We start from the raw sequence: 18,778 nt of genomic DNA, 5'->3' as shown, positions 1-18,778 counted from the left end.
AATTCAGGAGACATTGCTGAGACGGTAATGGGTGGAGAACTACTAATAAATTCAGTGACCAGAACCGCGGGCCATATGGAAAACAATGTCACTTCCCATAACACTGTATATGTTTCATGATCCAAAGTTTGTCTCTCTATTTGAAAAAATAAATTTCCATTCTTTAATGGCTCCGTACATTATTTAACATATTTTTTTTTTCTTGGAATGGTACAGTTATAAGTAAATGTGGCAACAAATGTAATTGCTGAAATATTACCTGATTTTAAGCAGTTTCCTCAAACATTCTACCAATCTCCCGTTTGTCGGAAAACAAGTTGCCCCGACCTGACCCTTTCTGATTTCTGACCCTTAAGTTGGTTCTGTTGTTGGTTAGGGCCAACTCCACCATTAGTGTAGCCTCTTCTAAGGCGTTATAAGGGTGCGTATTTATATGCTGTTTATATGGCTTCCCCACACATTCTTTAGGTTTTGTAGATATGAATTCGATCCCAGGCCCTTCTGGGTTGATTCATTCATTTGCTCACAAAACTTGTGCTAAACTTGCCATTTCACAGTTTTGTTAGCCAGGCATGTTGTACTGTAGGGATGCAGTTCATTTTAGCATCAGTTCATGATGCAGCGTTGAGTTACCTATGAAAGGGAACATCTCAGTTATGCATATAACCCCGGTTCCCTGACCCTGAGTATGGAACGAGACGCTGAGTCTTGTCATACTCCAGGCATGCCTGAACATCTTCCTTCAACGGAAAACTTGGGATGTGATGATGTAGCTGCCCTTTTATGGTATTGGGGACGGAACTCAAAAGGTCATCTGACCTCATCAACTGGCAATAGAATTGGTTTTAGTGCAAGTTAGTGTTTAATAAAAAAACACACAGAATATCGGATAGCTGACATTTTATTTTAATTATATCATATACAGTGCTATGCATAAGTTTAGACACCCATACTAAAGTTGACTAAAAAGAGGAATAAAAAATTCTTTTGGAAACTGAACTTAATGCCTTAATTTAAAAAATTAGGAAAAATCCAACCTTTAAGGACACCAATTTTCTTTGTGAATGAATAATGTATCGTAAATAAATAAATATTCTTCCTTAAAATACAGGGTGCATAAGTTTGGACACCCCTATGGTAAATTCCCATAGAGGCAGGCAGATTTTTATTTTTAAAGGCCAGTTACTTCATGGATCCAGGATACCATGCATCCTGATAAAGTTCCCTTGGCCTTTGGAATTAAAATAGCCCCACATCATCACATAGCCTTCACCATAGAGATTGGCATGGTTTTATTTCAGTTAGCCTAATAGCTAGTTTGATCTGCATTGAGAGATGATCTTATGGAAAGTACCCCATGCCAATCTCTAGGTATGGTGAAGGCTATGTGATGATGTGGGGCTATTTTAATTCCAAAGGCCAAGGGAACTTTATCAGGATGCATAGTATCCTGGATCCATGAAGTAACTGGCCTTTAAAAATAAAAATCTGCCTGCCTCTATGGGAATTTAACATAGGGGTGTCCAAACTTATGCACCCTGTATTTTAAGGAAGATCATTTATTTATTTATGATACTGTCATGACTGAACAGACAGGAAACAGTTGCAGGTACTCAAAAAGTGTTTAATATCTCAATAAAGTCAGAAACAGTACAGGAACAAAGAAGGGCGGCGACTCAGGCTCGTGCAGTGACTTTCCGATGGTCTGTGGTGCTCTGGTGCTGTGATCGTGCAGAATCCCGATCCCGGTGTTTGAGTGCGATGAATCCAGTGACGAGGAACAAGACGGCGAGAAGACAAGGCAGGCGAACACGGACACGGCAAACTTCACGGGAAACACAGACACGGCAACACAGGACCTCAACAAACAATCCGACACTGGAACAGAGAATGGTATGAGTATATATAGGCAATGGGAATGAACAGCAGCTGTGAACAGTGATTGTGATGATGATGATGATCAGCTGGAGCGCTGACAGACACGTGAGCGGGACAACGCCCACTCACACATAAACACAACGACACGAGACAAGAAAGAAACAATGCATTCAACAACCGTGACAGTACCCCCTCCTCTAGGAACGCCTCACGGCGTTCCCAGACTCCCTTACCTGTCGATTGTAATCATCGATAAGAGAGTGATCCAGGATGTCACGAGCCGGAACCCAACTTCTCTCCTCCGGACCGTAACCTTCCCAGTCCACCAGGTACTGGAATCCGCGTCCCCTCCGCCTAGAGTCCATAATGCGACGGACCGAATAGGATGGTTCCCCATCTACGAGTCGCGGCGGTGGGGGAACCGGGGCAGGCGGATTAATGCGGAAAAAAAAAACGGGTTTAATTTTGGACACGTGGAATACCGGATGAATTCTCCTGTACACTGGAGGGAGGTTGAGGCGGACTGCCACCGGACTAACAATCTTGGTGACAGAAAACGGGCCAATGAATTTAGGAGCCAGTTTATTGGATACGGAGCGGAGCGGAATGTTCTTAGTAGAAAGCCACACTTTGGAACCGACGACATATACGGGAGGTCTAGACCGGTGGCGATCGGCTTTGACCTTGGTGCGCGCCCGCACACGGAGGAGAGTCTCACGGGCCCTTGTCCATGTGCGGTGACACCTCTGGACGAAGGCGTGAGCGGAGGGGACCGCGACTTCGGATTCCAGACTAGGAAAGACCGGTGGCTGGTATCCTATACTACACTCAAAAGGAGATAGGCCCGTAGCTGACACTGGCAACGAATTGTGGGCGTACTCCACCATAGGCAGTTGCTGACTCCAGGAGGAAGGATTCCTGGCAGCCGTACATCGCAAGGTTCTCTCCAGGTCTTGGTTGGCTCTCTCAGTTTGACCATTGCTCTGAGGGTGAAACCCGGAAGACAGACTGACCGTCGCCCCCAGTAACTTACAAAACTCTCGCCAAAATTTGGACACAAATTGGGGACCCCTGTCGGAAACCACGTCTGTCGGGAGGCCATGTAACCGAAAGACGTGATTAACGACTGCAACCGCTGTCTCCTTGGCTGAGGGTAATTTGGGCAAGGGAACAAAGTGGGCTGCCTTCGAGAATCGGTCCACCACGGTTAAAACTACCGTGTTACCCTGGGAGGGTGGGAGGGCGGTAACAAAATCTAGAGCGATATGGGACCAGGGTCTCGAAGGCACCGACAGCGGTTGGAGTAACCCATCTGGGGGTCGATTGGAAGACTTACCAATAGCACAAACTGAGCAAGCCAAAACAAAATCGTGAACGTCGCGAGCCATAAGCGGCCACCAGAATCGTTGTCTGACCAAATAGAGGGTGCGACTAACTCCTGGATGACAGGCTAGACTAGAACAATGACCCCACCGAATAACGTCTGGACGTAGTTCCTCCGACACAAATAAGCGGTTCGGTGGGCACCGGATCGGAGGCGTTACCCCTTCTAGAGCCTTCTTGACTCTCGATTCGACCTCCCAAGTGAGCGTAGAGATAATTAGGGTCTCAGGAAAAATACGCTCGGGAGTAGGTGCGTGTTCGGATCGATCAAAAATACGCGACAAAGAATCGGGTTTGATGTTTTTGGAACCCGGACGATACGAGAGGGTAAAATCAAATCGGCCGAAAAAAAGTGCCCACCGCGCCTGCCTGGAGTTCAACCTTTTAGCGGATCTAATGTACTCCAGATTCTTATGATCCGTCCAGACGATAAAGGGTACCCCGGACCCTTCTAACCAATGACGCCATTCTTCCAAGGCTAACTTGACCGCCAACAACTCCCTGTTGCCAATGTCGTAATTTTGTTCAGCTGGTGATAAGCGATGGGATAAAAACGCGCATGGATGCATCTTGTTGTCTGAAGGTGAGCGTTGTGAAAGAACTGCGCCTACCCCCACCTCTGACGCGTCGACCTCCACCACAAACTGACGTGAGTAATCAGGGGCGATTAAGATGGGAGCCGAAACAAAGCGGCTCTTGAGGTTGGAAAAAGCAGTCTCGGCTGCTTCCGACCACCTGAACGCAGTTCTGGGGGAGGTCAAGGCAGTCAGAGGTGCGGCTAGTTGGCTAAAGTTGCGAATAAAACGCCGGTAGAAATTGGCGAACCCCAGAAACCTCTGTAGGGCCTTACGGGAATCTGGGTTTGGCCACTCTACCACAGCCTTAACTTTGTCAGGATCCATACGCATACCCTCAGCCGACACGATGTGTCCTAAGAAAGGGACCGACTGTGCATGAAAAGCGCATTTCTCCGCCTTGACAAAAAGCCCATTCTCTAGCAACCTTTGGAGAACTCGTCGGACGTGCTGCACGTGTTCCTGGAGAGACGAGGAAAAAATCAGAATGTCATCCAGGTAAACATAAATAAACTGATCGATCATGTCTCGCAGCACGTCATTGACGAGTGCTTGGAAGACTGCGGGACTGTTGGACAAACCGAAAGGCATGACCAAGTATTCAAAGTACCCCCTAGGGGTGTTGAAGGCAGTGTTCCACTCATCCCCCTTCCTGATACGAACCAAATGATAAGCATTACGTAAGTCCAATTTTGTGAAGATGGATGCTCCCTGCAACCTCTCGAAGGCTGAAGACATCAACGGCAAAGGATAAGTATTCTTTACCGTGATGTTGTTCAGCCCCCGGTAATCAATACAAGGTCGCAGCGATCCATCCTTCTTCCCCACAAAAAAGAACCCCGCCCCCGCCGGAGATGAGGAAGGTTGGATGAACCCGGATGCTAGAGAATCAGAAATATATTTCTCCATAGCCTCCCTCTCCGGAACCGAGAGTGAATAAATCTTGCCTTTAGGCGGAGACTTACCTGACAGTAAATCTATAGCACAGTCGTAGGGACGGTGCGGAGGAAGAGAAGCAGCCCTTGACTTACTGAACACTTCCCTCAGGTCACGGTACTCCGCGGGCACGTTTGATAAATCCACTGCTTCCTCCTGCAACACAGGAACAGAGACAACAGAACAGGCAGACACAAGACAAGAACTATGACATTCAGTGCTTCAGGCTGATATGGTTCTTTGTTTCCAGTCAATGCGGGGGTTGTGTTGGTTGAGCCAGGGGTGACCCAATACAATGGGGGTGTGATGGGAGTCCGTGATGTAGAATGATATTGTCTCTGCGTGGTTCCCTGAGATGATGAGTGTAATGTTCTCGGTGGCCTGGGAGATGGTGGGTAGTGACTGTCCATTGAGTGCATGTACGGTGATTCTCTGGGGGAGTGTTCTGAGTGGGACTTGAAGCTGTAGTGCAAAGGTGCGATCCATAAAATTACCTTCGGCCCCGGAGTCCACCAGTGCGGTGCAGTGATGATCGTGGACAGACCATCTAAGTCTTCCCGGGAGGATGGTGGATGTAGATGAGGACTTTTCGGCGGAGATCCCACCCGATAGTAGCCTCATGCTTACTATCGGGCTTGGCCTTTTACCGGGCAGTTGTTGGCAAAGTGTCCCGCTCCCCCGCAGTACAGGCAAAGGCCAAGGGATCTCCGCCTCTCCCTCTCCTCCCGGGAAAGCCGAGCTCGACCCACCTGCATGGGCTCGGGATCGGAGGGACCGACCGCGTCCATGCCGCTGGACCGCTGATGTTCCACCCCCCCACGAGGCAGGCTGGGTGGAGCGCGTGGTCCGACCCGGGCAAGTCGGGCGTCCACCCTCAGAGCCAGATCGATAAGTCCATTCAGTGAGGGGGGTAGGTCCAGGGCGTAGATCTCCCTCTGGACGCGGTCGGCCAGCCCATGCAGGAACCTATCCCACTGCGCTTCCTCGTTCCAGCGACACTCGGCCGCCAGGGTCTTAAACTCAATGGCATAATCGGAAACCGATCGATCTTGCTGACGTAGATCTGATAAGACCCTGGCAGCCTCTCTCCCCGCGACCGCGCGGTCGAAAACTCTCCTCATCTCCGAGGAGAGCTCCTGGAACGAGGAACAAGACGGCGAGAAGACAAGGCAGGCGAACACGGACACGGCAAACTTCACGGGAAACACAGACACTGCAACACAGGACCTCAACAAACAATCCGACACTGGAACAGAGAATGGTGTGAGTATATATAGGCAATGGGAATGAACAGCAGCTGTGAACAGTGATTGTGATGATGATGATGATCAGCTGGAGCGCTGACAGACACGTGAGCGGGACAACGCCCACTCACACATAAACACAACGACACGAGACAAGAAAGAAACAATGCATTCAACAACCGTGACAGATACAATATTCATTCACAAAGAAAATTGGTGTCCTTAAAGGTTGGATTTTTCCTATTTTTTTAAATTAAGGCATTAAGTTCAATTTCCAAAAGATGTTTTTTTTTATTCCTCTTTTTAGTCAACTTTAGCATGGGTGTCTAAACTTATGCATTGCACTGTAATGGAATACAGTTGTAGATGTAAAATGTTCATATCACATGTTATTGAATGTACAGGACCAGAATTGGGAACTGCCTTCCTGTTCCAATAAAGAATGAAGATTGTCCATTATTTTCCTTTGCTGAAGATGGCAACCATAGACATCATAGTTCCTTTGTCAATTAGTATGAAATGGCCAAAGAGTAGGCCCTACCTACTAATGACTAACTGGTACATTGAGTATAGGACGCAAAAACGATCTGACAGGGCACTGGGTTTGCCAGTAGCTGAAAAACTGTTGAAGCATTGCAAACCTGTTGCGACCTGCAATTATTTGTAAGAAAGTGAGTGGTTGGTGTCATTGCGTGTTTTTGATGCTGTTAATGGCTCATCTCGCTTTAATTCATTATTAATTTTATATTTATATAAAGTTAATTTTCTCTCTGTAAATATATGGTGTTTTATATGTTTTGCCATAAAAATACAATAAAATAAAAATACAAGAATAATGTCTAAGTTAAATTCATACTTAGTTTTTCCTTTGCGTTTTTCGTGTGCAGACGAAACCGTTGTCAAAACAATCCCCATTTACACAGATCCACGAAAACGATTAGTAATGCTGTATTTTTCATGCCATGCCTGTAGTTGGCGATGTCCCTTTGTAAAGAAACACTATGCTCCTATAGACAGAACATGTATTACGCATGCGCATGATGTCACTGTTTTCAAAAGTTTGCATTTTCAGACCCCCCAATGTTGTGTAAATGAGCAGCCAAAACGTATAAAAAGTTTTCTATTTTTAGTTTAAAATGCTGTCGTGTAATGGCCTCTAACTTGGTTTACATTATATCTGGTAGTATATAAATTGGTAGCATATTTAAAGGGGTGGTAAAACACCTTTTTTCGAAGGCTTGATTGTGTTTGTGGGGTGCACTGTAATATGTGTTCATGCTTCGTTTTTAAAAATTCACATTATTTTTCACATATTTAACCATTATTCTACACTGCTCTGTCCCTCCTTGTAAAAACGGTCGGATGATTTCCTGGTTCTATGAAGCCCCGCCCTCAAAAATACGCAATGGGCTCAGATTGGTTAGCTGGCCCAGTGTGTTGTGATTCGCTACTACCACAACAACTCTTTTTCAAAGCAACATAAAATGGCCCTGCCCCCGTTATGTATTGTGTTCCCAGAGGAGGGGTTTTTGTAAATATTGGGCTTAGTGATCAGCAAGCCCACAGGAATGTCGTGTAGTCCCTATCAGCCGTTTCTGTAGTTCTTAGAAATTGATTTCTTTAAAAGCAAATATCTCCCTTTGCTTTAAACTTTGAACGTTGTAACTTTGCAGATGTTGTTTATGCTCAAACAGCAACATTACACACTAACTAAAGTTAGAAAAGTGAAATTGTGTTTTACCACCCCTTTAAACATTCCATTTGAGCACATTTTTTATTTCTTTTTTTCCCTTAAGAATGCATTTTGTAACTTTTTTGGACCAGAAATTCCTTTTTGAACTTAAATAAAAGTAAACCCTCTCACTGACCAATATTGCATCCTAACAGTAACTCAGCATAAATGTATTCAAGATGCATTTATTACATTGTTATTATTCAGTATAAAGAATGTAATGTGCCTCAGAAGTACATTTCGATGAACAAACTAAATGTCCATGAACACTAAAACAAACTGAACATAACTGTAACAGCATGTAATTGTGATGGTTTTTGATTGATCTACAGTTGGGTTAAAGGAACACTCAGTGCAAGTTAAAGTTTAATAAAACTGTCTAATGACTTGTAGGTGAATATAAAAGACACTTTCAGAGATCCCGCTTTGGGCATACTTCAACTTCATATTCAACTGCTTCCTCTCTAAGACACATCTAGACATGTGAGTGCTTCAAAAGTGTAAATAAATAATATTTTAATGTTTGCATTTGATTAAAATGCATTTTGCCTTGGATCATCTCTGACATGATAGAAGTGAATGGATAGCCTACACATATTTATATTTAAAAGAAACTGTAACATCAGGATCGAACGTATGACGTTAAGCAATGGTTCTCAATTGTATTTTTTTTAAGAAAGATAAAATAGTTTAGTCTGTCAACATTTTATTATTAGAATTTTATTTTATTAGTTTCAATAATGTAATTTAGTATTTTATTAATATTTTTATACTTATTATTGTTTTTTTCCATTTTTAATTTTTCCACATACGAACACAACTTTGTTTACCTCTTCACTAGCCCATTGTTCACCATGACAGAGGAGGGCAGCCCAGAGGGGTTCTTTGAGTCCAGACCAATGGAGTATTCAGACAGTAATAAGAAAACATCTCAGGCCAAATGCTGCTCCCCAAGTCTAAAGGCAAGAGACATTGGCTTTGACCATATGCATGTTTAACCGAGCAACAAGTGTAGAACCACTATTAGCTGATTATTTGTTTTAATAGTGGTGTATAATAGCTGTTATACTTCTGACAGAAAAAAAAGGTTAAATCTTCTGCCTTAATCTCTTTTCTACCCTTGTGACCAGAAAGATCTTTATTGGTGTACTTGCCTTCTGTTATTTCTCCAAATCCCTGACGGGGGCTTACACCAAAAGCACAATCACTCAGATTGAGAGGCGGTTTGAGATCCCAAGTTCTACTGTTGGTATCATCGATGGCAGTTTTGAAATGGGTGAGTTGAGATGTGTCGAGCTGCACTGAGAAATGAGGGCTGAGGTTCACCCATTAGATGAGTACTTATAACAGTGAGTCACACCACTGAGGCTGTATAATGTGACTGAATTTCCGTTCATACTTTCAAAATGGGACAGTTGATTGATGGTATGCTATGAAACAACAAAGAACTTGTTAAATAAAGTCACATTTGCTTGCAGGTAATCTGTTGGTCATCACTGTGGTAAGCTACTTTGGCGCTAAGTTTCATAGGCCCAAGATCATTGGAGCAGGGGTCCTGCTGATGGGTATAGGGACACTGATAATGGCTTTACCTCACTTCATTATGGACCGGTGAGTAACGTTCATGGGTCAATGACAAATGAGGGTGTCTGAGATGAAAAACAGAAAAAATATTATATACATATATATATATATATATATATATATATATATATATATATATATATATATATATAATATAAGTCCCTAGAATTTTACTCTTTGTATTCATGTTTAGTTTCATATAATTTTAGAACACTTTTATAACATTTTCATGAAAAGTTCAGATTTAATGACATTACATTTGAATTTGTACTTAGTCCAAGCATTAAGTAAAATGTTCCTTATGTGATATTTTAAAAGATTTGTTGATATGTGTTTTCAAGTCATTGTATCTATCAATTATGTTAATGTAATATTGAATAAATTAATTGATGGCCCATCACATAGTATATCCATACCAAAAAAATGAAAAAAGATCCACCTCATAATGATAAGTATTCTTCAAGATCTGTATTTTAAATGCATTCACTATGTATGTGTCTGTTTGTTTCTGACAGGTACAAGTATGATACAGCTGCCGCCCACACTAATGATGCTGATAATTTCACAGTGAGATCCACATGCTCATCTGACACCCAGAATACTGTTCAACAGCTTGTGTCCGGTATGTATATGTGGAAGCATATGGGGTATTTTAAATTGTAAATTGCAGTAAAATACCCAACAGAGCACTCTATATGGGTTGTATAGGATGCCAAAAAGGGGAAGAGGAAAGCTCGCCCACATGGGTGATTGTGCTGTTGGGAAACATTATTCGTGGCATCGGGGAAGCCAGCATCGGTCCTTTGGGAATGTCTTTCATAGATGATTATGCACACCCAGAAAACTCTGCTTTTTACATTGGTGAGAAAATGATTGTGTGTGTGTGTGTGTGTGTGTGTGTGTGTGTGTGTGTGTGTGTGTGTGTGTGTGTGTGTGTGTGTGTGTTTTTATCTCAAACTGGAATACCCTTGTCCCTTAGTCCAATTTATTTATTTTTTTCTGTAGGTTGCCTGCACACACTCGGAGTCATCGGGTCAATTTTCGGTTACTCGCTTGGATCTCTGTGTGCTATTATTTACGTGGACATTGGCTTAATAAGTAGAGGTGAGTTAAAATTGTAACTTAGAAGTCCCTAACAAGAAAGTACCAAGAGGAAGTGCAGTATTACTTAGTTTGTTTTGATCTGTGCCATGGTAGTACTGCCTCTTTGAAGTACCTTGAGGTACCATGACAAATACCATGGTACTGTATATGAATACGGTAATGGACCAGGGTGGGGTCAGAGGGTCAGTAGGTTCTCAATCTAGAAAACAGGGGACTACCACAGAAGCACTGTCAGAGTAGAAGACCACCATGGCAGAACTGGAACCATCGTGGCAGAACAGTTGAACACGAGATGAGGTGCAAGAGTGAGACGAGGTGCGAGACAAGGTGCAAGAGTGAACTATGACCCGACACTTGACGTATTGACGAACGCAGAAGCACAGAGGATAGAGCAAAACAAAACACAGGTCATGAATTGGAAGTCTAGGAGCTTGAGTTTGAATAGAGGTGTCTATTCTCACCTAAGCTTACAATACTCCTACATCTTACATCATGCGTCGGGTCAGAGTTCACTCTTCAGCCGGAACTAGACTCGTGGACTGCTGTTACCGGAAGCTAGAGATTATAGTTTATAAAGAAGAAAGTCATAAACACCTAGGATGGCTTGAGGTTGAGTTAGTAAATTATAAGATCATTTTCATTTTTGGGCGTACTAACTCTTTAAGAAGATTTGGTCATGTCAAAGACGAGGAGAACCAGACAGAACAATGAAACCCACCATAGGCATGTGGGTGGTGCCACAGGGATCGCTACTGCTTCAGGGGAAGGTTCAGACCACTGCAGCCTGGACTACTGAGGTGGACTTCAGGCTCTAGATAGACTGAGTACACCCTCCATTACTGTCACCAAAAGAATAAACCACTTTGGTACCTTGGGAAAAACAGGACTAAACAGAATTAGGGGAGCCCAACACATGAGGACATTGTGATGCTGGAGGATATAGGAGTCTGGCAGAATCAATGGACAGAGGTAACAAGGTAAAACTGAAGGGAGAAGTGACCCAGAGAGAGCCAGTGAATAGAGGGACCCCTGAGGAGTTGATGGATGGAAATCCCATGGAGGAGCTGGTGGAGTAGTAAAGGAGGATTTGGTGAAGGAGGATTCGGGTTGATCTTTGTGGCCAGAAAAAAAGGTTCAAATGAGACTCCTGCTACCTGAGAGAATAGCCCATGAGTGGCCTCTATGGTCAGGGAAAGGGTCTCAGGGAAGACCTCACTGGCAGAACAGAAAGAAGAATGGTTGATCTCAACAACAAAGAAGGCAGGGACAACGATCTGGTTGCTCTCTGGGGTTAAGATAAAGGAGGGAGTGTTATCAGCTTGTCCTCTGGGAGAAGTTAAGTTACCACTGGGTTCATAATAAAGGGCTGGTCTTCTTTCAAGTAGACGTCACATACAGTTGGATAGGGAACCCAAGTTTTTTTTTTAAGTTTATGGATAGTGAACAGGTAAGGATTGCAAGACAGGTAAGATAGGAACCACACAGATGGAGAACAGATGAAGATAAGGAGTCTTTCGATAAAGGAAAGCTGAGATGGACAAGAGGTAAGTAACTCTACTAACTAAGAACAGAGAAGTCCATTTGTTCTTATCAGAGATCAGACACTGAGTGACTGAGTATAAATGCTGTTCTTGATAACAGGTGTGATAGAATATATGGAGTGGGCGAATAGTGAAATGAGGTGGTGAGCCCGGTGGAGGTTTTAATATATATTCACATAAATTGTTTATATGTATATTTTCTTCTCATTATCAGAGAGAGTGACCATCACCCCTCAGGACTCTCGCTGGGTTGGGGCCTGGTGGTTGGGTTATGTGGTTTCTGGGCTGTTGACTCTGCTTGCTGCTTTGCCTCTCTGGTTCCTGCCAAGAGCTTTACCTGAAAACCCCCAAACCTATGAGCTAGACAACCCCTCAAAACAACATAAACACACACCCAGCATTACAGAGATAGCTAAAGGTATGGTAACCTTACAGAGTGCTTGCGTGCATGAGTGAGTGTGTGTGTGTGTGTGTGTGTGTGTGTGTGTGTGTGTGTGTGTGTGTGTGTGTGTGTGTGTGTGTGTGTGTGTGTGTGTGTGTGTGTGTGTGTGTGTGTGTGTGTGTGTGTGTGTGTGTGTGTGTGTGTGTGTGTGTGTGTGTGTGTGTCATTATGGAGCTTGACAGTTTTAGTTTCTTTTAATTATAAATATTGAAAAGGTGGCCAGGAGATCCTCCAGAAAATCAACTGTTATGTAACAGATCACCGTAATACAGGTTTGGAAACGTATAAGTTTGCAGGAAACTAATGGAGCTTATTATTATAAATTATAACGTGTCATTTTGGTCTACTATGACAATGTAAAAAAAAAAGTATTTTTTTTTATGCTATAAAAAAGTAAAAGAGATTGTTCTCAAAAATGCCTATTTGCTTGTTTTCTAGATTTTGGGCCGTCTCTGAAGCGTCTGCTCACCAACAAGATATATCTCATGTACCTGGTTTCCAATGTAGTGGTATTCAATGCCTTTGCCATAGTCATAACATATACGCCAAAGTATTTGGAACAGCAGTTTGGACAAAGTGCATCCAAGACCAACTTTCTCATTGGTGACAACTGCCATGATTACGGCCATGTTTTTTTTTTTTTTTTTTTTTTTTTGCTGGCTGTTTAAACTGAGTGTGCTTATATATTTCTGTAGGAGTGACATCTGTTCCGCCTGTGGCTCTGGGTATATTCCTGAGTGGGTGGATAATGAAGAGGTTTAAACTGGATCTGCTGGGATCTGCAAGGATGTCGTTTTTCACTGCAATTGCCGCATTGTTTTTCACCATACCTTGCTTTGCTCTTAGCTGTGAAAATACAGATATCGCTGGGTTCACGGTGCCCTATCAAGGGTACTTTCATCTCTAGACATACTCTTTGTATACATCTTATTGCATCATGGAAACTAACTATACATCCATCAATTGAATCTATCCTTATCAAACTGCTTGCCCTATCTAGGGTCATATACAGTAAATATGTAATATAATATAATCAATTGTTTATGTGGCAGACCTGTAGAAGTTCAGAATATAAGCAGTGATGTCCTCACTTGCAATGCCGACTGTGGGTGTCCTGACTTCCAATGGGATCCAGTGTGTGGACTGAATGGAGTGACCTACATCTCTCCTTGTCACGCAGGCTGCAGTTCCACTCATGGCACAGGACAGAATATGGTGAACAACTATCATTAACTCTTGACCTCAAATTCATTATTACATGTTTTTGAGTTTCTTTTCTTTTTTTCATTTGCGTGTTTGTCAGACATTCCACCACTGTACATGTGTCCAGAGCTGGGGAATGAGTACTGGGAACTCCTCTGCAGTGCTTGGACAGTGTTCACGAGAGAGCAGATGTACTATAATGTTCTACATCTATCTGGCGCTGCAGTCTTTCGCCTTCTTTGTGTACAGTCTGGGATCTGTTCCCTTCTTCATCATCTCACTGAGGTTGTGTTTAATTACTTTACAACATATCTTGCAGTGATTAATCACAACTTTGTTTTATTGCACAATGGTATATATACCATATTTATATGGATAAAATTTGTATTAAATGTTTAATATATCCTTGCAGAATTGTGGATCCTGAGCTGAAGTCTCTCTCAATGGGCGTGCTACTGTTAATTTTAAGAGTTTTGGGTAAGTTCACATTTGGAGTGCCTAATTGTGTAATGTTTTGGTTTATTTAGAAGAAGTGCCCCAATAATTTAAATTAAATTACAGATGTTATTCACATTAAGGTCTGGCACACCATTGTTTTTAATGTAATTTCACTCTATTAAAGGTGGCATTCCTGCTCCCATTTACTTTGGGGCTCTTATTGACTCTACCTGTCTGAAATGGGGTCACAAGAAATGTGGTGGAAGAGGTGCTTGCAGAATGTATGCCACTGAGACTTTTAGGTGAGCAAATCTGGCATGAGTATTCTATGTAGCCCCAAATGATGCATGCTAAAATGTAATGTGACCCTCATTAGGTTCCTTTTTCTGGGACTGGTCAACTGTCTTCGGTTGTTAGGACATATCCTGTTATGGGTGGCCATCACACAGATTAACAGGAAAGTACAGAATGATAAACGGATGTCCAAAGACAAAGAACTGCAGGAGCCTGTGTTGTATGGTCCAGGACAGAACAATACTCTAAAATAATGCTCTGCATTATTTTATTTTGTATTTGTGTATGTGTGGTTTTTTTTATGTGCTTTGTTTTATTTTAGTTTGTTCCTTGGTCATTTTATTCCTGTGGCCAGGAGACTGAGAATCTTTTGTCCTATTTTTTATATTTATATTTAATTAATTTATATTAAAAATGTATTATTATAAATTATTTTATTGTTATCAATGTTAGGAAAGTGTTTATATATATATATATATATATATATATATATATATATATATATATATATATATATATATATATATATATATATATATATAAAACACAATATTACAAATATAACTTTAAATTTAAAATTTAGACTTGGTTAATGGCTCATGTCACCAGAGTTACACTGTTTAATATTAATGTTAAAAATGTTTAACGGTATAATCAATTTGCTTGATCAGTGTGTGACCCTTGCTTCATTGATTCATAAATAAAATAAAGATGAAGATCAAAAGTCAAGTTGTCCTAGGTTTTTAAAGTATTGTGTTTTTAACCTTGAACTTTGCTGTTGAACTCATCTTTCATGGCATGGACTCTGGCATCAAAAATGCATGTGTGAAACATATACTGTTTTGTTCAACAGTATAAAATTTAAACACATTGTAAAATGACCGGTTCTATACAGTACCTCACAAACATGTAGTAATCCTTAAATTTGTACAGCAAATGATGAGTAAGTCTACTTATTGATACTGGCAATATACATACACGACACTGCTGTGAGCAAAAACAACAACAACAACAACAACAACAACAAAAACGGGTTCCACCAGAAGTGGGCACTTGCGGAATGTAATGACGAACATCAAAGTCCACAAGTTGGTGGGAAGTTAGCAAGGGAAGGGCATAACATTTTTAAGTGGTCAGTCACAGCCAGGCTTGTTTAGGGCTAATTGCTTGCTGTTGTTAATTGATGTAATGCCTGCCTCTTTAAATTACAGCCCAAATCCTAAAAGTGTGACTTGTAACTCTTCTTGAAATATCTTCTTTTGTGTTATGCAAAAGAAAGAATACAGGTATACAGGTTTACAAATGACATGAGGGTTGACAGGATTTTCATTTTTGGGTGATTTATCACTTTAAAGAGTTTTACGTATAGCTGGAAGGCATTTTTGTAATGCATATATATATATATATACATACACACAGCTAACAAAACAATAAAGCTCTTGGTCTTTACAAGAGGTATTTAGGATAGCCTGGAAATGTTATATTCAGTCCATATTTCTACTCCTGATTGAAAATTAGAGTTCTGACCTTGACTGACCCATCAACGAGAGTTGTTGAGGTAATGAAGAGGATGTGTTCACCATCGCAAGTACCCATTTCATTAGCAAAGAGGCCACGGCCTTATTATCTTTGTGGGTAACATTTCAGTGAGCGGATAGGCTGGGGTCAAAGTTGATAATCACTTCGATTTTAACTGTCAGGAGTACCATGAAGAGCGGCTGTGAGTAGGACCCTTACAAAAAAAAAAAAAAAAATTGTGTTTTGGCAAACCTCTCTGGTGAACTATTCAACATAGTGGGATATAGTAATGGGAAAAAATGTCAGACGGAAGGAAAAATTATATTTCAAAGCTTTTAGCGTTCGCAATTATTGTTAGTCCGAGAAACGTTGCATCCTTTTTGCTAGTAGCAGTCAGGGTTGTAGGCAGGGTTTTATAATCACAGAGGTCCCAAATTTGAGCTAGTTTAGGGGATTCAAGGTCATGCTCCCCAGAGAAAATTTAGATTTCTCTGATCTATATGCATTTCAAGATGTTTGAAGGACAAAAAAATGGATAAGAAATAGCTTTAAAACCATGTCAGTGGGCAGTAGATTATTTGTCAATACCTGCTCTCTCCTCATCTCCATCACACTTTCTTTTTCTCTCCCAGTCTAATTATCTTGCCCTGTCTCTTCCCCTCCTAAAGATGAGCTTTGACTCATAGTCTGTCCATTTTAGACAAGTTAATTTACTGAAGGCTATGAACGCTAGGTAAAAAAAGTTTATTAAATTTGTAGGCTCGCCCTTGATCGGCCCAAAGTCCGGCATCCGATCAGCGTGGAAGGTCTCTACGTGTTACTGTCTTTTCTCGAGGCAAAGTAATTTTTTTTTATTAAATGCAATACATTTGAATTAGGGCTGTCAAAAGATTAATCGCGATTAATCGCATCCAAAATAAAAGTTTGTGTTTAAATAATATATGTGTGTGTACTGTGTATAATTAAATTTGTATATATAAATACACACACATGCTTGTATATATTTAAGAAAAATGTGTAATTTTTATATAAAAAATTATATTTATATATAAATAAATATATACAGTATACAGTTTAAATATATATAGATATATACAGTATATGTATGCAAATATTTCTTAAATACATGCATGTGTGTGTATTTATATATACAAAACAATTACAGTACACACACATATATTATGTAAACACAAACTTTTATTTTGGATGCGATTAATCGCGATAAATCTTTTGACAGCCCTAATTTGAATATGTATTCTCTCGTTATTTCATCTGATTACATAAATGAAACGGTTTTAATGATATCTGTGCATCATTAAATGTGAGCGAATGTTTGACTATTCCTTTTAACTCTTTAATGAAAATAATGTCAAAGTCAGTTAGAATAATCAAATGTAACAATTTATTATGTCAGGTAAATGTATCATGCCAATTTCATAATCAATTCAAAGATAATCAATACAAAACATCAAATGCTCTGGAATAAAGAGAAGAGATGCGAACCCAACATTATACATGAAGCTGAGGGTCTTACTCTCAGCCTCACGGGCTAATCTGAAATACAGAAAGGCCCTGACCCAACATTAAGATACATGATGCTAAGAGTTTACTCTTAAGTAAGAGTCACTCTTAGCATCATGGGCCAACTTGAGTCACAAAAAGGCCCCTATCTTCTCGTTGCATTCCATTATATAGACAGAACCTCTTTCACATGTTTCATCTTCTAACAATGTAAATTTGCATTCAGAGGTTACACCTTTTGGGGGTGTGAGACCATTTGCCAGGAGACCACCTTCCTTTGTGTGCCAGTTATCCCTAAACTCTTAAAAACCTTATTACCTTTTGTTTTACTTATTTGGAAATGAGACATTTGTACCAGTCGCATTGAGACATTTCAAATGATACCAAAATGTACAATACTCAATGATAATCATTCACATTAAACTATATATTTTCTTGGGTGAATTCAGGTGATCTGAGCATGAGAGAGAGGGGGTGAGGGATGAGGGAATGAAATATAGATTAGGATGACTCGGAGGTGAGATTTTCGTCTCGAAAGTGTACAAGAGGGAGTTCAAATGTTTAATTTCCAGAAAGGTCCTTGTCCTCTCAGGGTCTGGTCGCTCTTCAACCAGACTGTCCGGCATTTTCTAATTTCTCAACTCTTACAAATTCATTCATAATATGTACACATTCATTATTAATCTTATCCCTAATATGATGAAAACAGTTCGTTAATGTTTCTTGTCCTCTCACAATTACAGTTACAATTTATTACATTACATGAATCACGTAAATTACAGGCCTATTTTCAATTCAAAATGATGAAATTAGACAAACTTTATTAGTTTGCCTGATTAATTTACATTCTATCCTAAAACAGCTATCAAATATAAAATGTTTGGTTTAGCTACTTACACCTTATCTCGCACTTTATGGATGTTAACTGAAGACGTTCCAGTTCCACTCCTGTCCACTCCTTGTTACCTTCAGGATGTTACCTTCTTCTGTTGGGACCCGCAACATTTATGTTATGTCCCACTCCCGCCCGCAACACCCTGTAGGTAAAAGTATAAATAGTTTTTTTTTTTCAGTCCATGCGTGCGTCTCAGTACGTGTCTCAACAACCTACACATCTCAGCAACACGCTCCCATTAAATAATAATTGAAGCATCTACATTCACAAACCTCTGTTAATTTTAACAGAAAAGCAAGCATAAGCCACTGCATAAGTGATTGGCATGGCACAAAGTGTTCAAAGATCACTAAAAATCTGTCACTCGTTTTAGTTAATCGCGATCTCACAAAGTTCCATTATATTCAATGAAGCTGACTGCACATTGAATCTTTCATAATGTCTACGCTTTGTTTGTTTTTATGAGAAGCGCGCAGAACTCGGCACTAAA

General features: G+C 40.9%; 1 protein-coding gene across 1 annotated transcript; it reads left to right on the top strand.

Annotated features, from left to right (window-relative positions):
- Window positions 1-8,602: 8,602 nt before the first annotated feature.
- On the top strand, window positions 8,603-14,608 carry LOC308689264 (solute carrier organic anion transporter family member 1C1-like; the record flags this gene model as incomplete). The annotated part of the gene is made up of 14 exons (XM_081362917.1): window positions 8,603-8,710; window positions 8,883-9,024; window positions 9,227-9,359; window positions 9,848-9,954; window positions 10,041-10,193; window positions 10,338-10,436; window positions 12,192-12,395; window positions 12,858-13,022; window positions 13,115-13,310; window positions 13,472-13,634; window positions 13,723-13,910; window positions 14,035-14,099; window positions 14,245-14,362; window positions 14,437-14,608. 14 exons carry the CDS (start codon window positions 8,603-8,605, stop codon window positions 14,606-14,608), a joined length of 2,013 nt encoding a protein of 670 aa, XP_081219043.1.
- Window positions 14,609-18,778: the final 4,170 nt, after the last annotated feature.

Source organism: Scardinius erythrophthalmus (assembly GCF_964197995.2).
Source record: "Scardinius erythrophthalmus genome assembly, chromosome: 4".
Lineage (NCBI taxonomy): Eukaryota > Metazoa > Chordata > Actinopteri > Cypriniformes > Leuciscidae > Scardinius > Scardinius erythrophthalmus.
The sequence above is the reverse complement of the archived record's forward strand: the minus strand, read 5'-3'. Positions and strand labels throughout refer to the sequence as shown.